Below are 19,142 nucleotides of genomic sequence, written 5' to 3'. Positions count from 1 at the left end.
ATGATCTAGCTCCTGGTCCAGTCCTAGCTCTGCCCCTAAGACCTGTCTCTCTTTCTCAACCTGGCTGTGACTGTTCTCACAGCCGTAAAATGAACTAAAATAAAACCAAGGTGCAGAGCCAAAATCTGGACTACATGAGGTCTCGGATGTGAGGGGACTTCTACATTCAAGGGGTCCAGCTTCGAGCTTACCACCAATTGAATATAAAAAGGGAAAAAAACGCAAGCAGGAAGAAAAATGGGCACTAAAAAAAATGTGATATTCCAGAAAGGATTTCAGTAAGGTATAACAAAACGGGACCCGGTCACCAGGAGCACAAACCCACCATCACCCACCCTGAAGGAGACCTCTGAAGGAGGCCATCCAGCGCATCCCTTAAAATGGAGCAGCAAGGGCTCGGGTGGGGAGGGGATAGAGCAGTGTTAGCTCCTGGATTGTATTGACAAACCTGGTCAGGACACCACTCAGTCCAAGCTGAACTCTGGCCCAGGACACACAGCCAACAAAGGATAAACCACAGTCCTAGGACACACTGGTCACCCCTCCAAATAAAGGCCATGATGCTTCACCATGGAAATCTCATCCTCTGTCCCAGAGCCCTCTGGATTTGGTTTCCCACACCTCCTTCTCCACACCTGGGGACATAAGACTAAATGAAGCATTTTCTGGTTCCACTTGTCTGCGGGGGAAAAGTTCAGAGCCCTACAGTAACCCCCTAGTCCTTCACCCTATGCAATCATTACCAACGCTGTGCCAGGCATGGGCAAGGTGCTGGTGAGACCGGGGACAACAGGAGAAAACACTATCCATTCTCCGGGTGGGGAGGGTGGGCTTCCTTTCCAGTGTGGGAGGTCACCATAAAGGAGTATGTGTAGTGAGCGTTCCAGAGGGCACAGCTCAGGAGTTACATATTCACCATCTGAAAGACCTGCAAAGGCCACTTTATCACACAAATCAATCTTATGGCACCAAAAAGCCAAGATACGAGCCTAATGGGATCAAAATGATGGTTTATTTTATATATAATGGCACTCAATGTAAACTATTTTAAAGATGATTTTTTTTTTCCTGTTAGTTGTTCTGTTCTTAAGTACCCAATGTGTTGATCTTCAGCTTAAGTGTTCACAGAATTATAGTGATGAAATGCATTCCTGCTGAGGCCAATAACTCCGTCACTTATCCACCATTCAACAAGTATTTTAAGGTTGAGCCTTACAAAATGACCGACTGTGCAGGTCAGAACCATCAAATGCTGGCTATCTCAGATGGTTCGATGTGCTCAGCACTCATGCCAGGCACTCAGCTAAGCTCAGGGGACTGATTGTGAACCATGAACCAAATGGAAGATGCCCCAAACCCCACAGAGCTTATATCCTAAAGGGGGAGACGGACGCTGCCAAGTAAACAAATAAAGAAAAATACATAATTTGGAAATGTGATGAGTGAAAAAGAGACAAGGTGATATAATAGAATGTGACCACCAGAATGGGGGGGGGTCAGGGGAGGGTAGTTCTCTCAGAGAAGATGGCATGATGACAGTCAAGTTGAGATCTGATTAATGACAAATGGGCAGCCATGTGAATATCCATCTGGAGTCAGGACAGCACAGGAGAGAGAATCCCACACTCTCTAGGATTAGAGATCCTAGACTCATTCTAGTCCAGATAAGGCTACCATGACATGCGGAAGCAAAGAGAGGTCAAGGTTTCACATCAACCGATCCTTTGACCAAGGGAACCAACTCAGGATCCTCTGGAGGGTGGAGCGATGCTTCTACCTTCAAAACACTGAGTATCATTCTACAGCTAGCATTAAGACAAACAGCTTATTTCATTCACTAAATTATGTTAGATTAAAATTTTAATCGGCGAACATAACACTGGAAAATGAGAACATCCATACGCTGCTATTTTCCAGTGTAAGCTGTCAAACCTTTTCTTTCTTCTTTTTTTTTTTTTTTTTTTTTTGCAACACAAAGAAAAATCCGTAAAGATTCTTTGGCCTACCAACTCTACCCCTAGGGAATTTATCCAAGGAAATAACCTGGTTTAGTAGAATAAAAATATTCTCTTCAGAAGAACTCAATTGAGGCGTTAATCGCTGCATGCACAAAGGAAAGATAAAAGAAAAATAAATATACCTGGAATTACCTAAATGATGACGGAGATTTTTAAAATTAGGATGATTCACTTGATGAAATAGCATACAACCGTTAAGCACTGTAACAAAGATTATACAGTCTTTCAAAACTGAACGGACTATCGAGCTCCTTGAGGGAAGCAGAAAAGGAACAATGTGCATACTTTAATGGAAAAACATGTCAGTGATACCTCAAGGTGAAAAAGAAAATTGAAAAAAAAATTGAATCAAAGCCAGTGGGGTGGGAGGTTATTTATTTCAAAAGTCCTTCTAAAATATTGTCATTATATCGAGTTTTCAATAAAAAATCCCTCAGAAACAATTGTACTCTGATCACTGTAATAGAACGCCACCAAAGCACAAGGACATTGGCTCACTCTAACTTTAAATGCAGAATAAAGCCAAATTTGGAGATGTCGTCTGTGTTATATATCCCATAAGCTTTCATATACAGATCCTACCTGTAAGACTCAACTTTGAATGACAATGTAATATTGCATGATTTCACAATAACTTCCTCTGTTTTTTTTGATGTGTGTTGATGGGAAGAATTGGAAATTGTGTTTCAGTCTACGGAATGGGTGTAGGAACACCAGATGAGAAAGCGGGGGAGTCTTAACTCCTCCCACCATGCAAGGATGGGGCCAAGGGATCCCCGTGAAATCAACCACCTGGGAAGAGGCACGGGTGGTGGCACTCACCTTTCACAATCAGCTCAGCGTAGTTGGACACACCAGAGCCACCGTCAGAGCGGATCACACAGCGGTACTTGCTCACACTCCGCTGGGTAGTGTCCGCCACACTGACTGTCGCCGAGAATCGCCTGTGGTTGACCACGCGGGTGACCATGAGGGCCGTGTCCCTGCCATTCCATTGCTACAGGACAGAGGAAGGGAAGGAGAAATCATATTATCACACACTCCTGAGTGACCCCAGCATGGAAGTTCCACCCGTCCCCACACCCCTGGGGCCCATGACTTTCCATAATAAGGACTCTCCATTGCTGGTTTCTGCAAGTGATGTGATTCAAGAATAAACTTTGCTAGTGAGCTGATTCAAGAGGGTGGATGCCTGGCCATAGGAAGAGAGAGCACAGCCGCTTCTAAACACCTTGGCTCCTTTCTCATCTGCATTTGGGGTTGGCACTTGGCCCCTTAACCTTCCTCCTGTTTTCCTTCATCTCTTAAGCAAAACCCACAGGGTTTCCGTAAATGTAGACTCAGGTAAGTTAGTGAAGACACAGCCCACAAAGTGATAATAAACAGCTGGTGTCCTGGTACACCACCCACAGGCTCTGAGTCTCCCCCACAGGGACCAATCTGTCCCTCCAGGTAGAGTGAGGATGGGGGCTTTTCGACACCTCTCCTCCTTGGCATATGCTTCTTCCTCTGCCTGGTGCCTCCTGTCTCCCTGGAGATACTCCCTCTCCCTTAAACACACAGGTTCAGCTCGTTAGCATCTCCAGTAAGTGCCCCTGACTGTCACCACACCTTCTGGAAGTTCCTCACTCTCTTATGTATGGTGCAAACTTCCCACACATTTTTTCCTACAAGTGTTTCCCACTGTAGACTGTAAGCTCCCCGAGGGCAGGATTTTTCTATTTTCATTTCTAGCACCGTGCCCTGAAGCCTCCTGACTTGCTAAACATTTCTAGAATCAACATTTCTAGCAAGGCATTTTTGTCTTTACCATCCTGAATCTTAGATGTGATACTCTGAGTTTGAATAAGGCCCTTTCTCACAGCAGCAAGTTACAATAACTGATAGGAAAACAAATGCAAGCCAAAACCACTTGTGCAGGCACTTGCATTTCTCTGGGCTTCAGTTTCCTCATTAAAACAATGGATCTGATACTGGTGTTTGCTCTATGGAGTTACTGCGACGAATAAATGAGAAGGCATGTAAAACATTTAACACATGAAGGTATATTCTGGTGTTAGTGGAGCTCTCTAAATTAACCATGAAATTAGCCAGGTGAAGTGGAGTAAACTGGATAACAGCTCCTCAAAAATGTCTACATCCTAATCCCAGGAACCTGTAAATGTATCACCTTACATGGCAAAAGGGACTCTGAAGATGTGATTAAGGATTTTCAGATGGCGAGAGATCCTGAATTATCCAAGAGGATTTATATGCAGAAGAGGAAGAAGGCCGGATGGCCAGAGTCAGAGAAGGAGATGTGGTGACAGAAGCAGAGGTCAGAGTGACGTGATTGATGGCTTGAAGATGCGGGAAGGAACCATGAGCTAAGGAATGCAGGGCAGCCTCGAGAAGCTGGAAAGGTTAAGGGAAGAGATTCTCCCCTCTCCTTCTCCAGAGGAGCCCAGCCCAGCCAACACCTTGATTTTAGCCCAGTAAGACCCAATTTCTGACTTCTGATCTCCACAACTGTAAAGTAATAAATCTGCATTGTTTTAAGCCACTAAGTTTGCAGAACTTTTTACATCAGCAATAAGGAATTAACACAAACGGCAAAGGACTGATTAAGCGCAAAATATTAATTTTTCATGTTTAAATTTTATTTTGGTGTCTCCTCCAGTATTATTTAACTTTTCTTCTTAAAGATGTCAGATTCCAGCAGAACCAGAGAGGATTCAGTGCATCCCCTTGAACAATTTAGATTTTTCTGTTTAGCTCCCGAACCACCAGGCTTTCTCCCATGGAAGGATAGGAAATTGCAGGTTGTCTAATAAAATCTCTAGAAAATAGGCCTTTTGATAATCACACCTGTCATACTGGGAGCAGGCAACAGCAGGACAGGGTCGAGCAGGAGGGCCCAGAGCCACAATAGGAAACAGGGCTGTGATGGACCAGGGCAAGGAGAAATGGAGGTTAAGTTCAGAGAGATGAGCCCAGATGGAAGGGCAAGCAATTGCGCAGTCACCCAGGAGCCCAGGAGCAGAGATCGGGAGGGATTCTAGAAGACCAGGAATGGTGAGAGGCTCAGATGCCAGAATGCTGTGGCAACATGGAGAAGGGATTTAAGCAGAGAGAATGAGTAAGAAGCACAGGTGCCAGCCACTGTCTCAGCCCCAGACAGAGGCAGGAGAGAAAATGCAAGGGAAGCAAACAAGGGGAGGTTTCATGACGCAGGAACAGACTCAGAAACCTAAGCCCACAGGCGATGAGCAGGTTCGAGTGGGCACAGGGAGGGGTGGTACAGGGGAGATGCCAGGAGCCTGAAGTGGACCACAACCCGGAGGCAAAGTGGGAGAGTAAAGCTTCCCAGCCATCATACCAGGTGCCACGTAAGTGCACAGGGATGCAGATGTTAGGGTGCTAGGAAAGAGGAGCAGGACAGTGAAGGGAAGTCAAAGTCCTAGGAAAAGCCAGAGAGGAGCATGACACAGATGATGCACATAGAAGCCTGTGGAAAATTCTATCAAACCCTCAGGCCCATGTCACCCCTTTGGCTTGTTGGAAATTTTCTTTTGGTTCCTGTAATATTTTTCATCCGTAAGTATATCCTTCCTCTGAAAGTTCCAGGCACACTTCCTTTCTTCTTGTGGCAAGTTTTTCAGAGCTATGTCTGTGGTTCTAAAATGAATCATCTTCTAGCCCCTCTGAGTCAATGAATCAATTGAGTAAGTTTCCCACTGGGCACTCAGAAGGGTGTCTTAGGTTGGGCTCCCCAGAAGGAAGCAGAGTCTGAGACCTGGTGATTTACTGAGTGCTCTCAGGAGAATGGGGATGAAGGAAAGGGTGAGGAAAGAAGCTGAGCAACAATGTGGTGGAAACTGGGGTCTGGCTTCAGCCTGACTCCACGGAGCTCCAGAGCATGAAGTGTACCAGAGCTAATCTCATCAGGAGGCAAGGGGCCAGCTTCTGCACTCCACGCCCATCAGTCACAGGTCATGGCCAGGTGGGGTGGGAAAAAATGGTCCCCCTTTGACCAAGGGCACAGTTCTCTGGGGAAGGAGGATTTGTGAGCCTTTAGCAGCCAACATGCACAGTACCCTGCAGTCTGGGGCACTGGCTCATAAAGGACACTTTAATCCATTCTACCCAGAACCTTCCTATCTCTATCTCCTCCTCCAGTATATTATACATAGGGTCTCCTGAAAGCCCATGAGCCACTGCCCTGAGATTTGCTGGTTGTCTGCTCCTGAATCTATGTTAAAAAAAAAGGGGGGCAGGGGGCTGGGAACTGATCTCCATAGATCACTGACAATGTGGGAAGCTCAAGTACCCCTGCAATAACGCACTGCTTCCTCTGAAAAGCCGATCTATCCCCCAGCGAATAAAGTTCCATAACTGAGTTTGATAAATATTTTGTTCAAAATAATGGGATTTGTCTGAGCATTTATTAAGTAAAAGTCACATTAACGAACATGTCCGAGTGCTCAGTCTGCGCTAGGCACTGTGTTACCTGGCTTACATGATAGAATCCACTTAATCCTTCTCAAATCCCTAGGAAAGTACTTCTCAAAGGGTGGGTCCCAGACCCAGCATCGACATCGCCTGGGAACCTGTGAGAAATGTTAATTTTAATGAGATTTCCAGGGCTGATATCCATTTATGGAGGCTGTTTACTGGGGTTGGTAGTCTGAGTTGTCTTTTCCCCTTTCCTTATTCTATTATTAATTGCACTGGAAATGTCCTCATTATTTAACAAAACAGAAAATGAGAGAGTGTGGAATGTGGAAGCTATAATTTCTTCCCAGAAGAATTTCCAGGCTGGCGTTAAGATTCCAACAAAACAGCAAAAAGGGCAAAACATAAACACAAAGCCAAGTATTGAAATAGCATCCTTCAAGGAGGAAAACACGGTCAGCAGAGTATGAGCAATGCTTTTAGAATAATCTAAATCAGTGGTTCTCAAAGTGTGGTCCCCAGATCTACTGCATTAGCACCCCCTGGGAACCTGTTAGAAATGCAAATTTTCTGGCCCCTCTCTGGACCTAATAAATCAGGAGCTGTTATAGGGGGAGCCAGGCCATTTTTGCTTTCACAGGCCCTCCAGGTGATTCTCATGGGATGATAAGGCATGAGATAGGTCCTAAGAATATTCCTGTTCTCCAGATAAGGAAACTGAGGCAGACAGGTCAAGCAACATGGTTTAGAATAGTACTTTTCAAATTAATGTGCATACAAACCTCCTGGGGAATCTTGTTAAAAATGCAGACTCCGATTCCCTGAGTCTGTGGGGGGACCTGACATCCTTCATTTCCAGCTAGCTCCCAAGTCTTGTCGCTGATGCCAGTCCATGAACCATAGCAAGAGAAGCAAAACCTTAACATGACTTTGCTGAGGGATGGAGTTAGGATGTGGACCCAGGTGATGTGATTCCAGACACTGAGGCCTTAATCACATTGCCCAGCTGCCAGCCAGTGCACAAAAGTACACAGTTACCCTGTGACTCTGTGTGAGGAGGGTAGAGTGTGCAGTGTTCCAGAAACTCACTGTGCTTGTTCAAAGAACATCAAACGCCATCTTGCAGGAAATGACTGCTCCACAGAAAACAGTTTGGGAACTGATGTGATCTATGCCTAGCTTTCTAGAAACCTCAGTGGTCTCGAAGTCAGAAGTATCTATGTAAGGAGGGGCAAAGCATCTTCCTGCATTCCTGGCTAACACACTTTCTGAATATATTATTAAGGGGTGTCATATCCAATGTGCTATTAGGCTTGGGTGAGGTTTTCTTACCCCAGCTCCATCCGTCTAAAGCAGCGGCTCTCAAACCTTAGCATGCATAATGATCACCTCCAGAGTGACTCAGTAGGTCAGGGGTGAGGCTAGATAATCTGCATTTCTGACAAGTTCCAGAGTGACACTGATGCTGCTGGCCCTGTCCTCTGTCTCCAAGATCTGAAGGCTAATGTCACCTTAAGTCCCTCACTGGAAAGAACGGGCCAAATAATATCACGAAACACATGAATGGACACATTCCTTAAATCCAGGCCACTCCCTGAGGCTGAGCAATTGGTCACCGCACCAAAGATGCCCAGCCATGGGCCAAGGGTGTGGCACCCAAATCCAGCCCCTGTTCTGCTGGCAAAGCAGGAGTCCTGACCACAGGCTGACCGAGCCCACTTGGAGGAAGGCTACCTATTTTCTTTGCCCAAAGGCTCTGTCTGCGTGCCAGGCTATATGCCTTGGAGCTGCATGTGCCCACAGGGCGACCCTTTTTCCAATTCATCCACCCAGGGGGGCACATGTGTTCTAAGCTGAACAAAGGCATTTTATAGCCTTATCGGTGGTCCTGCTTAATTCCATTTTATACCCATTTCTCTCTCATTCATCATGGTAACAGTTCCCTTTGAAACCTCTCTTTTTTTCTTTCTTTTTCATCTGCTTGTCTCTCTCTTTTAAAACAACTCAAATTCCACCTTCCCTTAGCTTGTTTTATGTTATGTGGGATAAGCCGGCTTGGTTTGAGAGCACACACTCTTTACAGGAGTATGGACTGCAAATGCCCACACTTTAATATTTCTGACCCTGGCACATGTGCATCCTTCCACCACCCAGGCAAAAACCTCTCTATCTTCAGGAACTATCTAGAAAGGAAGACAAGAGAAGCACCTGATGCCATGGAAAGCCTGCTGTTTTAGTATTACCTGATTGACTATCAAGGTATCTATAATAGCCTCACCATTTTGCAATTCCCCATCCTCTCTGCTCCTGTGTCAGGACATTATTCCCTTCACAAAGAGATAAGACACAGCCTGCAAAAATGGCTGTCACTATTTCCGGACATGCCAGAGTGCATGCCGGCTTGCAACTGATTTATAATCGGCAGAAGTGGAAACATTACTGTCTTTAATCAAAGGAAACTGTGTGCAACTGACATTATGACTGTTTTACAGGTTCTAACACATGGGTCCTAGAAACCTCCCGTGTGCTGATTTGAGCTCCTAGCGCAAGTGCACGTGCGCACACACACACACGCACACACACACAAGTAAAATGAGGCCACCGTTTCCAGTTGAAAATTATTCTGATTGCTCCAGAAATCTCCTGGCTAGAAAATATTTCAGTGAACTTCCCACAATTCATTCGAAATATTCTTTTCATTTCTAGTCATACTGCGTCAATGGCATGACATTTGGAAACTTGCTAAAAGCTGGCCCATTGATTCTCTTAAGACTATATTTGCACCTCTTTGGCAATCTCTAAAGAAAAGCTTTTGATTATTCTTTATTAAAAGTTGAAAGAAATAGAAGTGGACATAAATCATTTTTGATTCGCTATGCTAAAGACCTCCCAAGGGCCCACTACGCGCATGGCTGACTGCCCATTTACGGTTGATTTCTGGGTTCAGAGTTCCTGCAGCGTCAGGAGGGTCCTGGCATAAGCCTTACAGGGAGCCGTCAGCCCTGAGCAAAGAGGATGAGCAGGTGGTGAAGGGCCTGCACACATGCCATCGCCCTGTGCAGCCTGATGGCCCTTTGACTATTTCCAGTTCACCTCTCTGAACTCTACTCACAGGCCACTTCTTCCGCGGGCACTTCTCTGAGACTCATAATTCCTCCCCACTCTCCCTACTCCCTACCTCCTCAGCAGACCCTTTTCCCTCCTGGGAGCCTGGTCACACGTGTGATAGAACATGTAACTCTGTGATTAGTTGCTAAATGTCTGTCTCTGCTGCCGAAAGGTAAGTTCCACGAGGGCAAGAAGCAGGGTTGCCTTGCGTGCCACGCTTTCTCCCAGCTCCCATGTGCTGGGGCAGGAATGAGCTGGATCAGTCCTGAAGCACATAAATGTGGGATGGGCTGAGGGAAGACAGGGAGAAAAAATATCAGAAAGTAAAGGAGGAAAGAATACGTGTGTGAGGGGACAGCTCCAGGTCAGAGTTGCCTACGGTCCTCAGAGAGGAGGTGCACAGGGTGGAGCAGGATGAGGTCCATGCATCAGCTTCAGACGAACCTGAGGGAACCCAACCCTGTGCAAATCCAAAGCCCAGCTAGATTTCCCTCCCCTGGGTTGCCCTACAGGGGCTGTGTTTTAATCTGGGGTCCCTACAGGTGAAAAGAAGGAAAGACAGCATGTAGCAATGGTGCCATGACTCTGTAAATACACTAAAACCCACTAAATGGTAGACTTATTGAACTTTATGGTTTGTAAATTATATCTCAAAGGTAATAATAAAAGATTGGGGTATCCTAGGCGTGGGGTTCCCCAGGTATGACACAGTGTGTAAACCCCACCTGGATCCACCCTCACATCATCTTCACAGGACTTGGGGGCACAAGGGAAACTGTTGCACACATGAAGCTTGTGGTGCCTGCGGGGTAATGAGGAATAAAGTCCTTTGTCTCTGACCCAAGAGTCTCGTGTCTCCTGCCAGCATCCATGCAACCATGCAACGGGCAGCCTAACCCCTTTGCTTGCAAATAAGGCAAACTCTCAGACCCTTCATAGCTGCTGACAGATGTGCCATGGAACCAAGAGGGCAGGAAGATTTTCAAGGAGGGAGCGGTCAGAATCATCAAATGCTGAAAGAAGAGCCAACTATAAGGAATAATAATAATAATGAAGGAGGATGGGGGGGAGGGGGAGGAGAACCACCGCCACCACGCTGCCCCCTGGCTTTAGCCACAAGGAGAGCACTGGTGACCTTCACAAGAGCCACTCTGGGAAGAGGCAGGAGTTAAAGAAAGGCACATTGCAAGTGTAGACATCACATTTACGCAATGTGGCCAAGAAGGGGAAAAGAGCTGTAAGAAGGCAACTAGAAGGCAGAAATTTGAAAAAAAGCCCAAGGGTGTTGGAATTTGGTTTGTAGATTTGAGAGACTCAAATCTCTTTTTTGTGTGTGTGTGTGGTACGCGGGCCTCTCACTGTTGGGGCCTCTCCCGTTGCGGAGCACAGGCTCCGGACGCGCAGGCTCAGCGGCCACGGCTCACGGGCCCAGCCGCTCCGCGGCATGTGGGATCTTCCCGGACCGGGGCACGAACCCGTGTCCCCTGCATCGGCAGGCAGACCCTCAACCCACTGCGCCACCAGGGAAGCCCTCAAATCTCCTTAAGTACCCAGTACAGTGAAAATCAGAGGTGGGTAACTATGTGATAAATACGTGAATTTTATTTTAATAGGAAGCCATCTGTATGGAAGGAAAGGCTGGAGTGGAGATACAGGTGGGCAGGACTATGAGGTGAGCATGGAAGGATGAGCCCACCCAGGACGTAGACACAGACCTGCATTCAAATCCTGCCTCTACTACTCACGACCTGGGTAATTCTGACTCACGTACCCTTAAGGTTCAGTCTCCTCATCTATAAAGCAGGGCTACAAATAGCATCTACCTGAAAGACTGGTTGTGAGAATTAAATACATCATATGTGTAACCACTCAATGCATGCCCGCTGTGTTGAGTATCGGCGTGAATTTCTCCTTAGTATGTAGTTGTAGGGGGCCCACTGGGTTTTCAGCAGAAGCCCCGCGTGGAAGGGACGCCTGGTAGAGATGCAGGCAGGAGGGGGAGCTGCTTCCAGGACGCTCACAGCCCTGCGAGCCAGCAGTAGCCCTGCGGGGAGTGGGAAAACAGGTTTACCGGAATACTCTGCCACAGCGGACCAACACGTCTGCTTATCTCATCAGCCCTGGTGTGGCCGCTGCTGTGCTGATGGCTTCCCAGGGCAGGAGCTGCCAAGTTCGGGTGTGCTCCCTGTAACAACACCCGTGATTTGTCTAAACACATATGCTGCCCTACCGAGATCTGTGCAGAGGCTTTGGACACGTGGCCTCATTTCTGAGACTCTTTGAACGCTATTCATTGTACAGACTTCCGATGGAGTGAATCCTTTGTAGGGAGACCTAGAAGTCAGCCTTGGGGTGGGGCTGACAGGGCCTGCCCCGGAGCCCCTGAGGAGCGCATGGATCCCGCAGCAATCTTCCATAAAGACCAGGTGACACACAAAAATATTTCTAAACCTCCACCTTAATGAACAGTATCTCTTGGTGGCGATGAGGTGGGGCAGTCTGAGGGTAACTTTACCCGTATTCTCAACAGCGGCCAATGCTGCCGCTTCTGTCAGAATAGCTACCCCTAATTCTATGCCCTGTGAAGGCTCCTACCATCCTTAGAATATTCTGTGCCTAGGAAAAAGTGATCACTTTTCTCCTTTTAACAGCATTTTTTCTGTTAATATTAGTTACCTATATTCATTTTAGCATATTTGGATGAAACAGAAAAGAGTAAAGATTAAAAAAAGCATACATGATCTACCATCGCAATCAATTATTAAGTGTCTTGATATGTGTTTTATAGTGTTATATGTGTATGTTTATAGAGGTATGTATATATTTGTGTAAATATGTGTGTATACATATGGTTGGGTTTTGATATAAAATTAATATATTGGGCATATCGTTTTATAACTTGCTATTTTCACTTCAATATATACTGTGAAAATGGCATTAAATAGACTTCTATAACCTGATATTTAATGGCCCCATTCACTTAATCAGTCCCCTCTTGCTGGACATTTAGGTTGTTTTCAGTTTTTCATCCTGTTGAACACACTTGCATATACATTTTTTTCCTGTCTCTGGTTATTTCCTTAGGTGTATTCCCAAACGTAAAATTACTTGCCGGAAGAATATGTACATTTAAAAGTGTTAGCTAACTACTGCCAAATTACCTTCCGGAAAAGATGTACCACGTACATTTTCACAGTGCTACGCCGATAATTTGTCACTACAGTTCCACCTACTTGTACCCTGAATATTGCTTTTTTTTTTTTCCTTTTTCCAAAAGGGCTCCCCAGACTGTAGGCTGCTTTTCTTCCTAGTTATTCCAGTCAGGATGCACACCAACCACTCGCCTGAACAAAATGCTTGAAGAATCACAAGTCCGGATTCCTCAGGACAACGCATCACATAAGGAATCAGCAAGTTATGAATGAGGCCCTTCCACCGGAGGCCACGGCACTACATGCTTCACCTCCAGAAGAAATCATCCCAGAACGAGATGAGCTTGTTTATAACTTTTACTGGCCTTTATCCGCCTTTTCCCTAAAAGACTACAATTGTTCTAGGCTTAGGTGTACGCATTTCTGCATAGGTCCTGTCTGTTGATTTTTATGCAAAACTTGCACTATAATTCCATGACAGCTGGCACTAGCAGACAGAGTCTTCTAGAGAGCACATTAAGTCTTCAGGAGGGTGCAAAACAGGGGTATGGGTAGTCTTCCTTTTTAACTTATTAATTTATGATCTGAAAGCACTTAAGGACAAGCAGGCTGTAGATCCCTGCTCTATAAAAAGAAGGTAAGCATTCTCTACAACAGGCAACAGGGATTTATCCCCAACTACGCGTCCACCAACTTTTCCCTAACCACTGCCAGGGAGAAGGGCCACTGACATACTATTCTGAGACTAAAGTCACCGCCTTTATTTCCCTGACTTAAAACTGCTGGATAAAAAAGTTTCCACATTTGGTGACTTAGGGAATAGTCAGCTTATCTTGGAAGCGACAGCAAGAAATAGCATTGTTGAAAGGCACACCTGCTCTAGGTGTCCTAGGGACTCTTGGCCACAATGTGTCTGTTTCACTGACTTTGGAAATTCTCAGGCTGAGGTGCCCCAGCCTGTTACATGGAACACAACTTTGGCAAGTCTGCATGCAGTTCCTCTAGGCGCTGGAATAAATCCAAAGCAATATCTCATGAGAAATCCGCCACTGCCTTAGCCCGTCCATCTCAGATCAGGGCTGCAATTGTCTCTTGGGTGGCAGGTATCATGACTGGCGTCTCATATCTTATAGAAAGATGCTGACCTACTTCCAACTACACTGTTGAATATAAGCCTGGACTTAACTGGCCAAGCGGGCATTTTGCCAGAGAGCATAGCGTAAGCCATCTACCTCCCAATGTTTCCTGAAATATAGATGAGGGAGATAACATTTCTGGTGGTTCCCTTGAAGAAATGTAGTTATTGAATCTATTCACTCTCCAGATACATGTGAGCTATCCCAGGATGGCGATGGTAGAGAGCTGGGGACCTCTGCCATATCACACTGCCCACCCCACCTCCCTCCCACCCACCCACCCCCGCCGCCAACTTGCTTTTACCCAGAGCATCACTATGGGAAACAAGCCTATGAAACTCCCTTGTGTGCCCTCAGTAAGACTGTGGTGGAAAATGCTGTTCCCTACACCACTGACTGTTTTCTTTATGAGGACTCCTGGGAACAATTCCAGTCTGGCCTCTGTGTGAACGACAGAATTTTCTGGAGCCACTGGTTTGTGTTCATCTCAGGGACATCACTGTGAACTGTGTATCTGACAAGCTTTCCTTATTCTGTCTGTGGCCATGGTGTTGTGGGCTCTGCCTGTGACCCACCAGGAAGCAGCAGCTGTACAGAAATGCAGTTTTTAGCAAGTGACCAGCTCCGACGTGTTATTTTCCTCCTATTTTGTGTTGCCTCACTTAATTTATGCTATCCTGGCATGCTGTATGTCCCACTGTAAGCCACCTGAAAAACGTTCTGGAAATAAGATTTGGTTTACACCGAAAAGTAGATAAATAAATAAGATGTGGAAGGGTTCTAAACCATGTGTTTCTATTTCCTTCAAAACTTCAATTACATTCTGCTTTAACAGCCTTCCACTGACAGACTCAAGGTTTAGAGCATGCAACTCAGAACTGCAGCAATAATGTTCATAAGATCATTGGAAAACCCAAGTAAAGATGCTGAATGGACTGTGACTGTCTCTTCTCATTCTTGTGACCCAACTGAGGCAACGCCATTGACACGACAAAGCTTCTCGGGATCCTGATGCACTTTAATACTAATTATAATGAATAAATAGCAATACGTAATACTTGAGTGACATGTGGAAGTTTGCTGTGCTCTCTTGTGGTCTGCAGGCAGACCCGGGAAGCGGCAGGAGCAGGCGTTATTATTTACTGCTATCTTCATTCTACTGCTCTGCTAACAAGCAAGAAAAGAAGCTCCTAGATGTGCTCTCTCGGCCCAGGGACTTTCCAATTGCAGGAAATGAGCTCAAATGCAAGAAGAGAAGGGATACTATGAACTCCCATCGAAGTGTGCTGGGCATGGGTTAAGGACCAACGTCCAAACTCTGTGAGTCAGAAGAGATGATAGAGAACTTTAAGTGTATGAAGTTGGAGGTAACGGGAGTCAGCTTCTTTCAAGCAATATTCCTGATTCCTTGAACTGGAGGTGATGTCTCTCTAGAGCTGTGCTCTCCAGTAAGACTCTCTGCAATGGCAGAAATGTTCTCTATCTGCATTTGTCCAACATGGTAGCCCCAAGATACATGTGGCTATTGTGCATTTCAAATGTGGCTAGTGCAACTGGGCATCTGAGTGCTGAATTGTATTTATTTTAACTAATTTAAATTTAAATAGTCACACTAAGTTTAACAATGTTACAGGGTACAGGATCAACATAGGAAAGTCGATTGTATTTCTGTATACTAGTAATGAAAAATCAGAAATTGAGGGGTTCTTTTCAATGTATTTTAGAGTAGCATCAAAAATAGGAGATACTTAGAGACAAGGCTGACTAAAGATATACAAGACCTGAACAATGAAAATTATAAAACCCTGCTGAGTGGAATTACTACAGATCTTTATAAGCAAAGAAATATACCACATTCACGATGAGAAAACTCATTGTTGTTAAGCTGTCAGTTTTCCCCAAAGGGATCTATAGATTCAATGCAATCAACCCCCATCAAAATCCAACAGGCCTTTTTTTTTTTTTTTTTGTATTAGAAATTGACAAAAAAGTCATATGGAAATGCAAATGTACCCAGAATCTAAAATACCCAGTTTGCCTTCGTCCTGGGATTCTGGGCTTAAAGGACAAAGTTTGTTAGAAAGAAGTTGGGAAAGCTCAGAGTTGCAAATTCTAGTTCTGGCACTTTTATGTTTCTGACCTCAGTTTCTCCATCTGTAAAATGGGGAATACTGATGCCTACATAACAGAGTTAAGATTTAACAAGATCATGGATGCAGAGTATCATCCAAGGAGCAGAGGTACATAAAAAATACCCCTTCCCCTTCCCCCACCAAGCCCTTTATCACGGCACACACTTTCTTCCCTTCCCAAGGGGTGGGCAGGTATGAGCAGGGGGCCCCTCCCATCCTTACCTGGAGCCAAAGTTTGTCATGCTGAGACCACTTTCCACCAGCAATGCACTGAAAGGTGGCATTCTGCCCCACGTTCACCTCGACATTTTGGAGCCGCAGAAAATGAGGTGCTTTTCCTAAGAGAGAAGCCAAAAAGCACATGAGGACAGAATTCAACAGCCTGACCATGGCCCTGTCGGCGGGTGGGAGCTCAGGATGGGCACTGGGCAGGGGGGAATCTGTGCTTAGGAGATGGTCTGGCTCGGTGAAAAGCTACTGTTGATTGATCACTTCCTATGATCCAGTTACTGTTCTAAGACATTTACATGCATCATCTCACTTAAACCTCACAAAAATCCACAAGGTGGGCAGTAACTCCATTTCACCAATCAGAAAATTAATGCTCTGAAGGGTTACACAGTTTGTCATGGTCAGACAGCCAGAAACTGGGGAAGGCAAGACACGAATCCACGTCTCTGAGAGCCTCAAAATCCATATTATTAGCTGCTGGGTGATACGGCCATGTTTGCAAAAGGAAGTTGGAGGGGTGGGGGTGGGGGTCACCCCAGAAGATATCTCCCTGTAGACCTGGGTGAGCAGAAAGAAGAAAACTGAAGTGAAGCACCTCGGGGCCTGAGACTCGCACACCTGGCCTTGGTGATGATGCGGGTCATGAACGGGGCAAAGAGGGGAGGACGGGGAACAGGTGGAGGAGGACACTAGCAGTGAGCGCCGAGTGAATGAAGGTTACGTGATTGGTGTCACGGCAGTGTCTACGCATAGTAACTCACTTAACCCAACGCAGTCGGTGGTGGTGTTATCTCTATTTTACAGTGAGTGGCGCAAGGCACCGAGAATTCAAGACACATTCAGAGTCTGCGCTCTTTACTCTAAGCTATGATACCTATAGGGGTGGGATGCAGGTGGGACATTTACGCCGGGGACCTGGCGTAACAGGAGAAAGGACTTTCAAATGAAACTCACGCTGTCCGTGGGTAATCAGTTTTAGAATTAAACATATGTTTTATGTTGGGTAACTTGGGTTCATCTCCTTTCTTGTGTGTGGAGAGAGGTCCTTGCCTATGTGAGCTCTCCAGAGACGAGTGGATTGATAATCTATGTCTACAAGAATGCGTTTCTTCATCAAGGTACAAAAGTGCCAACGATCCCTATCACATCAACCAAATCAGTGATGAACCAGGCATCAGATACCCCTGGGATGCGATCAAACCGACAGTTGTTAAGAGGATCAGGAGGTTCAACGAGGGCCTTTGGCCATCTTTTCAGAGGGAGTCAAATATCCAGACAGACAAGTAATAATAATAGCATCATTTATTGAAAGCTCCTCCAATGCCAGGCACTGTGAAAAATGCTTTACACGTTTTATTGACGTTAACTTCATAATATTCCCTAAAGCAGACACTAGTGTTATTTCTCTTTTAGAGAAGCAGAAACCAAGGCTCACCAAGTTTAATTTGTCCAACACTACACAGCATTAATGACAGGAACAGAATTCAGTCCAGGTCCATTTTAGCCCCAAACTCAGCATTTAACCAGCACATTCTCTTGCCTCATGGACAACGGGGAGGTCAACAGTGTCACCTGGAGCCCAGGGTCCAAAGAAAGGGCTCACAGGCAAGGCTGTGCTGACCCTCCAGACTCTTGTCATTGCTCTGGAATATTTTACCACAAGAGATTCCTTTCCTTGGCATTCATCCCCATGGCCTTCACACTTTGAACTGTCTGCTCTACCAAACTGTGTCACCACCTGCAATGCTCAGCAAAAGCCAAGGACCTTGGCATGATCAGGCAGACTTGCTGTGCAAAAACATACAGCTTCTGCTCAGGTTTTTAAACAAAGTGACAACAGCTCAGAGTCCCCCTCATGCCACCTCCAGGGCCCCCCAACTAGATGGCGTCAAGAGTCCAAGGCCCAGGGAGGTCCTCTCACTGTGGGCTTCTCAGAGTTGAAGATTCGTGCATCTAGTCAACCTGACAAATGTCATGCTGCTTTGATTGTGTGAAATTTTTTCCTTTTTGCCCTCCTGTATAATTCTGTAAAGTTAGTTTTGGAACTAGCAGTTCAAGTCCATTTTTAAGTGGGAATAGAGTAAACCTTGTAAGCCCCTTTATGCTACCTGTTTGAAGCGGGAAGGAACATCTACTCCCTGGTAAGGAGGGGGTACAGAATCTTAGTTCCAATGTTGGGAGGCTCTGTGTTGGGTTTTTACAAAAGGATATCTGCCCTCACCCTTGGGGACCCTGGGCAAATGGTTCAACCTCTGGGACTTGTGCAACTAGAAATGAATTGTCTCTGGATCAATGTCTCCTTGCTTCTCTCTTTTTTTTTTTTTTTGACCACACCATGCGCAGCCTGTGAGATCTTAGCTCTCCGAGCAGGGGTTGAACCCAGGCCCTCGGCAGTGAGAGCAGGGAGCCCTAACCACTGGACCACCAGGGAATTCCCTTTCCTGCTTGCTTCTGACGCCTTTCTAGCAGACCTCTTGCCTTGATTCTTTCCTCTGCAATCCCTCTTCCTCCCTCCCTTCTAGGTACAGTGGTAGAGAATTCAGAGGTTTAATGGCCCCTGGGATTAATAATGCTGATGAAACACTGAGGGTTTACAGAGAGCAGAGATGTTGAAAGCACGCGCCTTCAGGAGCCAGACAGTTATGTAAAGGAATAAAGTGGTTCAGCTGTAAAACAAAAACAAAACTGCCACCTCCTTGCCCCCTTATTCATTTTCCTACCTTTCATAGAGACGTGGGTAAAATAAAGATTTCTCTGTATCAGAAAGGCAACATCACAAGCACACTAATAACTGGTATCTGACACCAGCCTCAGCAGTGAGGAGGCAATAAGGAGTGGTGGGGACTTAGGAGAACTGGATAAAGACCCCATGCCCCGTACGCAGGGGGCAGCTAGCAGTTCCCTAAATCCAGCAGACAGAGGCCATGCGAC

At 45.9% G+C, this 19,142-nt stretch overlaps 1 protein-coding gene across 2 annotated transcripts in view; it reads right to left on the bottom strand.

Moving 5' to 3' along the window:
- The window catches only part of PTPRT (protein tyrosine phosphatase receptor type T), a 1,065,023-nt gene that overhangs the window by 639,371 nt on the left and 406,510 nt on the right, over positions 1-19,142 (bottom strand). For both annotated transcript variants that reach the window (XM_029221736.1, XM_029221738.1), the window contains exons 5-6: positions 16,203-16,318; positions 2,841-3,015 (exon numbers count right to left, since the gene is read on the bottom strand). In XM_029221736.1, coding sequence (XP_029077569.1) covers positions 2,841-3,015; positions 16,203-16,318 — 291 coding nt within the window. The remainder of the gene's footprint in view (positions 1-2,840; positions 3,016-16,202; positions 16,319-19,142) is intronic.

The sequence above is a fragment of the Monodon monoceros genome, unplaced genomic scaffold (assembly GCF_005190385.1).
Source record: "Monodon monoceros isolate NGI ecotype Baffin Bay Population unplaced genomic scaffold, NGI_Narwhal_1 Super_Scaffold_13, whole genome shotgun sequence".
Classification (NCBI taxonomy): domain Eukaryota; kingdom Metazoa; phylum Chordata; class Mammalia; order Artiodactyla; family Monodontidae; genus Monodon; species Monodon monoceros.
This window is presented reverse-complemented; position numbering and strand designations above follow the sequence as displayed.